Source organism: Pseudonaja textilis, unplaced genomic scaffold (assembly GCF_049901715.1).
Source record: "Pseudonaja textilis isolate UNSWEBS1 unplaced genomic scaffold, rPseTex1.2 PTEXSCF23, whole genome shotgun sequence".
Lineage (NCBI taxonomy): Eukaryota > Metazoa > Chordata > Lepidosauria > Squamata > Elapidae > Pseudonaja > Pseudonaja textilis.
The window spans coordinates 107,543-115,767 of record NW_028262868.1 but is presented as its reverse complement, the minus strand read 5'-3'; the positions used below and the strand labels follow the sequence as shown (position 1 = coordinate 115,767).

The 8,225-nt window shown below is 64.3% G+C and overlaps 1 protein-coding gene across 1 annotated transcript; it reads left to right on the top strand.

The window, feature by feature from the left end:
- The first annotated feature begins 311 nt into the window (after positions 1-311).
- Positions 312-4,520, top strand: VGF (VGF nerve growth factor inducible). The gene is given in 5 exon segments (XM_026723561.2): positions 312-400; positions 2,932-4,189; positions 4,192-4,314; positions 4,317-4,412; positions 4,415-4,520. Coding segments are annotated over 4 exon segments (1,509 nt in total). The 5' UTR covers positions 312-400; positions 2,932-2,952; the 3' UTR covers positions 4,468-4,520.
- The last annotated feature ends 3,705 nt before the right edge of the window (positions 4,521-8,225 follow it).

Genomic DNA, 8,225 nt, shown 5'->3' with positions numbered 1-8,225 from the left:
TTGCCCCAAGTGGAAGAAGCCAGGACACAAGCCATCATGGCTTCCCCCCGCCCCCTCCCCCCGCAAGCACACTCTTCTACCGGTAACTCACTAAGGGGCAGACGTGGGAAAGGGGAGGGAGCCCGCGTGCTTTGATCCGAGCACCGCAGACCCCGGTTTGCTCATGCCCTCCACCGTAGCTCCCAGGTGAGGGGTGGTCAATGCAGAAGGCAGCGCAGCTTTCTGCACCCCCAAGGACACGGAAGGGGGAAGGGGAGGGGAGAGCCGCCGGGACTGCAGGGGAGGGGAGGTGACTCACCCTCTCCTGAAACCTCGCACGGATCCAAAAGGAGTCGCGCCTGGGAGGGCAGGGCAGAGCGGAGGAAGAGGGAGAAGAACGGAGCGAGGCACGGAGCCGGAGGTAAGCACGGGTGGGCCGGAGGGAGGGTTCTGCGGCGGCCGGTAGGCGCGGCAGGGCAGGGCGGCCCAAGGCTCTGCTCGGGGCGCTGGCAGAAGGACCGCTGCGCCGAGATCCAAGACCCACCGCGCGGATCTGGGGTCCCCGTGTTTATCCCCCGCGCGCTCCGGAGACCCCCCGATCCCGCGCTTGGCACGCGGAACACGGAGTGCACGCAGAGGCGTCTCAGCGCGCGTGCCCCCAGTTCCGCCCCGCCCGCGCATGGCCGCCGAAGATGCTCCCCCGGGCCGCCGCCAGCTTTCCGGGAAGGCACCGCCGCCGCGATTCGGGAAGAAACCGCGGCTCCGTTCCTTGGCTCGGGCAACGGGGAAGCCCCTGCGACGCTCTGGAGCGATTCCTCGGGGGCTCCCTGACCTGGGCCCCTCCCACCCTCCCCTCCGATTGTCTCATTCATTCACCAAATCCACGCCTCTCCTCCTCCTCCTCCTCCTCCTCCTCCTCTCCTGCGCCTTTCTCCTGCTCGGCTGCTCCCGTTCTCGTGCTTCATTCATCCCCTCCGCTCTCATTCATTCAGCCACAGGCAGCCATTCACTCGTTCACTCGACAGGCTGGCTGGCCATTTCGCGCAGGCGCGGAACTCCCCTCCAATCCTGCTCGAATTTTATGAATGAACATTGACGTCAATCGAGGCCCCCACGTGGGCCTGGCTGGAAGTACAAAAGCAGCAGCCGCCCAGCCCCGCCGCTGTTCAAGGTGCTGAAAGGCGACCCGGCGGAGAGCGACGCCCGAGGAAGGCAGGCGGCGGCGGCGGCGGCGGCGAACGGGCGGACCGGGGAAAGGGTGGAGTCCCCGGCGGCGCAGCTACACCCGAGCCGATAACGCGCTCCTCCTCCTCCTCCTCCCTCCCGGACCGAGAGAAACGTCGGTGAGCGCTGGCGGGGTGGGCGGGAGCGCCTCCCTCTCCCGAGAAGAAGGGGGGGGGAGGACAGCCCCCCCCGACCTCGCCCATCCACGGAGCGGCGGGGGGGGGATGATTTGCTGGGAACGAGAGGCGAGCGAGCCACGCGATCCGGTGCCAGGAGAAAGCCGGTCGGCGAGGGATCCCCGTCGTAGGGGAGCCTTGGGCGGGAGAGCCCGGGCTGCGGGCGACGGAGCCAGATCGCCGAGCCTCCGGGAGGTGGACACGGCCGGGGCACGGGGGAAAAACTTGCGTCACTCCGGCATCCAAGCGGGAGGGACCCAAATGCCTCAACCTGGCGGAGTCGGACTCGCAGGAGAAGCGGGGGTGGGTGGGTGGGGGAGACCTGGCTCGCGTCGTTGTTTTCTGGAGGAGGAGTGACGAGGCTCCCGGAGGGTCTCCAAGGAGAACGGGGAGGCGTCGTAAACACTGCGGAAATCGCCCAGGCTCTTGCGAAGAGATTCCGGGGAGGCGGAATCGATCGGCAGGAAAAGATCTGGGGCGCGGCTGAGGGGTCGAGAGGCCGAAGGCGACCCTAGAGGCGGACGGGCGAAAGGAAGCAGGGTCTCCGGAGGGAATCGGGAGGGGAGGGGGCCGGGGTTGCGCTTCCCCAGGGCGGCGGGCGTGGGGGACTGCAGAGCGGTCTGCTGCTGCTGCCGCTGCTCTGCCCGGGGAAGGAACGGAAGGCTGCTCCTTCCCTCCTCCAGAGGACCATCTGCACCAGTGACTGGGGCGGGGGGCGCTGGTTGGCTGGCTGGGGGGCGGCGGAGATAATTGAGCCAAGGGAAGCAGGAGCCGCTCCTTCCAAAATCGGAACGGAGCAGAGACAGAAGCATCGCATGCCGAGGCCATCACCGCCCCTCCTCCCCCGAACCAGGTGAGGCACCCGAGAAGCCCATTCTATGGAAAGAGGATTTCGTTATGGGGGGGGGGGAATGAGCACCCCCAGAGAATTGGGCTGAACAAGTGAGTGATTGGGGTGAGTTGGCAAGGAGCATCAATGATAGTAATTCGTTTCAAAGGAGGACCCCCCCCCTGCCCCGAAGATGCTCTGTGGAGAACGCAGGAGGTGGGAGTGCAGACTCGCAGGGGGTGGGGGCGGGGTGGGGGGGGTGGGGTGAGGGTGGAGGCACCATCTTCCTCGGAGCAATGTCCCTCCGTGGCGCAGGGAGGGTGAAGACTGTGGCTCTCTCCAGAGGCAGCTACGATCTGGGATCCTTCTCGAGGGTCCCCTGGAGCCCCCCTGCCCCAGCCATGCCACGGGCAGCCCTTGCCAGGGGGCCCACCAGGACGCCTTCAGGCAGAAGGAGCCCAGGGAGAGTGCCGGTCAGCGGGCCCATCCGCAAGGAGCAGATCCGCCCACCCTGAGTCCCTTTGCGACCCATGTGCTGGGCAGTTGGCCAAGAATTTCTTCTCCCAACAGTAGAACAGCTAAGGGGGGATTTTGCCTCCCCCCAGCCAGCTCCTTCTGCCAAACGGTTCTGGAGGTCGTACGTGTTTCCATTGCTCCTGGGACGCTCAAGCTCCGACCTTGACCCTTTGTCTCTCTCTCTCTCTCCCTCTCCCCCTCCCCCAGATCGTTCAGGGGTGCATCATAATGTTTTGGGCCCAGCCTCTCCACCGAGGGACGTGGATCCTCCTCCTCTGCCTCTTGGTGCAGTGCCATCTCCGCCTGGCTGCCCCTCTTCCTCCTGGGTTGGAGGGCCGGTGGGATGAAGCTCCAGAAGAGCCCAACCCAGAATGGCCAGGCGCTGGGAAGCAGAAGGGCAGCAGAGAAGAACTCTTCCAAGACGTGGACCCCAAGGCCCTGGCTGCTGTCCTCCTGCAGGCACTGCAGATTGCACCCCAGGACTCCAAGGAGTCACCCCTAAGCCCCAAGCCCGGTGCCAACGAGGAACGAGTCCAGAGTGAGGCCAGGAGCTCTGAGGCAGAGCCAGAGAGCCTGCCGGGTTGGCCATCCAAGAAGGACGGAGACCAACCACCACAAGAGGAGGTGGCACAGGAAAGGATGGTTGACCAGCCGGAGATGGACAACCTGAAGTCCATGCTGAAGGAGCTGCAACACTACAGCCCCGCCAACAAGCGGGAGGAACCTTCCTACAGGTACCAAATGCCCCCTACCGAATCTCCCCAAGGCCCCCACCCCGATGACATGCTCAAGGAACTGGAGGAGTACCAGCAACTCAAGTTCAACATTAAGCGCAAGGCGCCTCCCGCCCAGGAGTCCTGGGACGGAGCCCGGAAGCTGAGGCAGCAGCAGCATCTGGAGCACCAGCTCTTGCAGCGCCGCTATGAGGAGCTGGCCGAGAGCCGGAGGCAGGCGGAGGAGGCCCGCCGGGCTGCTGCCGAGGAAGAGCGCCTGGCAGACATGGCCTCCGATCTGCTCCTTCAGTACTTGCTGAAGGATGGCGAAGAAGAAGACGAGGACGACGAGGACCAGGGGCAGCGCGGGGCGGCTGCGCAGGAGGAGTCCGAAGGAGGAGCGGGCAAGGCGGCCTCCCTCCTCTTTGGAGATGGGGAGGACAATGTGGCCGAAGACAAGCGGTCCAACGAGACCCCGGAGGAGGAGGAGGAGGAGGAGGAAGAGGAGGAGCAGGAAGACATCGACCCGAACACCATTGACCGCCTGATCGAGCTGTCCAGCAAGCTGCACCTGCCGGCCGATGACGTCATTGATATCATTAACCACGTGGAGAAGAAGAAGGAGCCGGAGCCCAGCCCAGGGAGGGGCAAGCTGCCTGTGGCCCCGCCCCACAGCAAACCCTCCAAGAAGGCCCCCCCGCACCCTGGCGCTCGCCAAGAGGCCCGCCCCGTGCCCAGGGCCTTCCCGCCGTACCACCACCCGCCCCCAAGCAGGAGGAGGCCGCCTGGAACGAGGTCTGGGACGGGAAGCCCTTCCCGCTGCCCAAGCGGTACCAGGCCAAGGACAGAAGCGCCAAGCTCTCCAACCACATCGACCCCGGACTTTCCAAACCCCCGTCTACCACCACTACCACCACCTGCCCGGCCCCCTGGGGCCACGGGATGGCTACTACGACCTCCGAGCCCGCGACGAGGACCTGAGAACTATCTGGAGAACCTGCTGGTGATGAAGCACCCCAAAGTTTTCTAGTGAAGGCGGCGGCAACAACCGCTCGCCCCCCTTCCCCCACCCCCAAAAAGAAACTTGGCCACTCGGTGTTTCTGACATAAATCTGGGTTCTTGCATGATTCAGGAGCAGCCAATCTCCCCACCCGGTGAACGGTCCCACGGTTCGGTGCTTGGGGGCGGCCAGCCCCCTTCCTTTCCATCTGGTTTCAGACAGCTGCCCCCACTGGGGAAAGGGAACCCCCTTTCCCGGCCCCCAGTCTGAAGGAGCCCCTCTGAGCAACGCGTGACCCCATCCCCCAGGCCCTTTAGGAGCCCCGAAGGAAGTGAGGCAAGAGGCCCTCCGGTCCCAGGGCGGCAGCTTCCGGTGAACGTGCCGGTTGCACCGTGCCTCCTTGGGAGCTCTGGATCCCCCTCCCACCCTGTTTGGCAGGACCCTGAGAAGAAGCCCCCGTTTCATAGCACTGGCAGAAAGAAGCTGCCGAAAAGAATTAGGGAGAGACCAGAGATTGGGTGTGGCAACCAAGACCCAGCCCCTATTCACTTGCCCTCCCACGTCTCATGTCAGACCTCTTTGCCTCCCCCACACCCCCCCTGGAACATCTGGCAGGGCAAACAAACCAGTCTGAACCTCAAGGCGGTCCAGGGGGGCTTGGAGCAGATCCTGAAGGAAAGAAGGACGCCTTGGTCAACTCCAGTTGGCTCCAGCCGGTGAGTCTGGGGGACGGGGGCTCTGCTCCGTCTTCAAGGGACAAGGAGAGAGCAGACAGGTCGGTCGAATTCTGGCCCACAGGCTCCCCCGAAATAGAAGTACTGGACTTGGGGTGGGGAGGGGTTCTGATGGGACAACTTGCTACCCAAGAACTCAGCATCGGCTTCCTCCTCCTCCTCCTCCTCCTCTTCCTCCTCCTCCCACTCCCTCTCCTCCCACTCAGAGTCCAAGGTCCAATTCCCAGAGTCTGCCTGTATAAATCCCCGCCGTTTTCTTGGAAAGACCTTTTAGAAGCGGAGTCCGCGTCCTCCTTCCTTGGGCTGCGAGCAAGGGACTGTCCCAGGGTCTCCAAGGTGGCTCTGTGCCTAAGGCCGGACTAGAACTCACCGTCTCCTGGTATCCTAGACTGCTGCCTTCACCCCACTCCAAAGTGGTTTCTCTCATCTGCTTTCGGTCACCGTGAAATTCCCACCAGTCTCTTGCGGCGGACTCTCCCCATTGGCTCCAGGGACGTTCAAACCAACCCCAAACCCAGGAGGAGCTAGTTGGGGGGCCCTTTTCCCTCCAACGTCCCCCGGTAACAAGAGAGGAGCACACAGCCCGAGCCTGCTAACCCAAGTCCTTGGGGGCCATGTACACTTTTTCCCCTGACACACGTCGGCTTCCCCCCCGCCCCCCAGTTAGCAGAGAAAGGGACCTCAGGAGACGCAAGCCAATTTTTCCCAAGCTGCTTGAGGGGCAGGAAACAAGGCTGGGTCAAGGTGGCCTCCGCTGATTCGTGGCCTCTGCCTGTTGTGGATCCAGTCTGTGGATTCGAGGCTTCCCGGCGGAGCGGAGAGGGTGCCTTGAATCAGGCCGGCCCCATATGAGAGGGGATCTGCCTCCCATTGGGGTGGGGGGAAAACCCCGTTTCCTAACTGGGAGGGCAGCCCAGGGCGGGGTGGTGGTGGTGGACCCTGCGAAGCCAGAGGAAGGGGGAGGTGGGCCGACCCAGTCCCCCATCCCCTTGCCTCTCCCCAGCTCCCGAGACCCCCTTTTCCCTCCTGGCTACCCTGACCCCGTTGCTCAAAGGGACGCCCTCCGGCCACCTGGGGCAGAGATGACGCACGCTCGCCCTCCGCGTCCGGGCAGGTGGTTGGCCCCAGGGAGCCCCGTGAACCTCACCCGCACCCAGAGCCCAGGGACCCTCCAAGGGGTGGGGGGGTGTTGGCCGTCAGCATGTTTCAGTAGACCTGCTTGTGATCATTCATGACCATCCAAAGCTGCCTGCCGGAGGGGTCGACCTGGGGGAGCACCAGAGGCTGACGGGGCAGTTTGCACGCGTGAGAATTTTCCACTGACATCAGTTCTAGAGTGTGCAAGTTTCTTCAATTTGTGATGTCCAGTCCTGTACAAACAAGCAGCCGAAGTTGTTTTTTGATGTCTGGTCCATTTTGTTGCACTTGAAATAAAAACACATTTGCCCTGTTGTAAATAGCATGTCGAATTACTAGTTTTGCTAAGAAATAAAAGCAACTATTTTATTATGAGTTACTCTCATTATTTGCACGTTGGTGGGCTACAGGCCAGGCGGGCCTCCGCCCCCAATACAAGAACGGGAAAACCTTCAGTCCTCCCCACAACTAGCCCAGGGAAGGGCTGCAGCGGAGGAGTTTCCCAACGGAGCTTCCGAGCGCGTGCAGAGTGGCAAGGGCCAGGCCCCTCTCCTCTGGCTGACAGGCCCTCCAAGCCAAGCAGAGTGGAGAAGCCGGCCCTGGGCCCCTTCCCGGAAGCGGCACCAGCCGGGAAGCCTCGCCTGACACACCGGGAGCAGCAACTGACCCGGGGAGGGGCTTCCAGTTCGCCTTGGTGCCCAGAATCTCCCCCCCAGGAGTGGAGGCGCCTCTGCCAGGAAGAGCCGGAGGCCAGGAGGAAGCAACGGGGAAGGCAGCCAGGCAGGAACCGTGGGGATGGGCTCCATGGGGGCGGGGGAGAGAGCCCAGCCTAGGGGCCAGTGCTGGCGGGAGGGAAGGCTCAGGAGGGGCCTTCCTGGGAGGGCCGTGAAAGAGGGATGGGCAGAGCCCTGTGGCTGCTCCCGCGCTCAGCCTCAGCAGCCGCCAAGCAACCCCCTCCCCTCCCCCAACGGCCGGAGGAAGCTTGGCAGACAAGAGGCCGGTTCAGCTGCCTGGGCCAGCTCAGTAGCAACGCCCTGGAGACCGGCTTTTGACCTCTGGGTGGCTCTTGCGCACTGCTTCTAGTCCGCCCCCGGCCTAATACAAAGGCTGCATTCTGTCCCCTGGCCGAAGCCGGGAGCCCTGCCTTCTCGGGAGCAGCGCCTGCCGGCCAAGCAGCCTTCCTGGACGTCTGGACGGCTCCGGCCCTTCCGCCTTCCTTAAGGAAGCCTGCTTAACAGGCTGGAGGAGAGTTCGTGCTTTTTTTTCCTCCACACCCCCGCCCCCCCTTTCATATGCTCCCGAATCCGTTGCGAGCGCCAGGCGAGTGGGGGGGGGGAGGGGACGCTCCAGCCAGGAAGCCCGAAGGACTCCAACGCTCAGGGCCACCGGTCTGTCTCTCGGGCCCTCTGGGAGTAAACCATCCCGCCAAGTGGGGCGATGCTGCTGCCGCTGCCTTCCAGCACTGAGTCAAGGCCCCCGTTAAGGCCCAGGGAGGGCAAGGGGGCCCAGAGGGGGCTCCTCTCCTCAGGCCAACCCAGCCCTTGTGCCCCCCCGACCCCCTCCCAAGGCTGGAAGCAGGAGGCCACTAGGCCAGGCCCTGCCCTTGGGCCCCCTGGGGAGAGGGGGGAAGGGGCCCAAACGGCCCCCTCTCCCTGCACCCCCAGCCTCGCCAGACACCTCCAGCTCCCCACGTGCCCTGAAGTTGGCCTGGCAGGAGGGATCCAGCGGCAGCCAGCCAGCCCTTCCTCCTCTCCCCCGAGGCTTCCTTGCCCCCACCCATCCTCCCCGCCCTGCCTGGAAGGTCTCCAGGGCCAGCAGCCGGTGCGCCCGGCCTCCCCTCCCTCCCCAGGGGCAAAGCAATGGCTGGGACCCTCCCCCAAGGACAGAGGGCTGGCAGCGCCTGCCGCTTCCAGGTT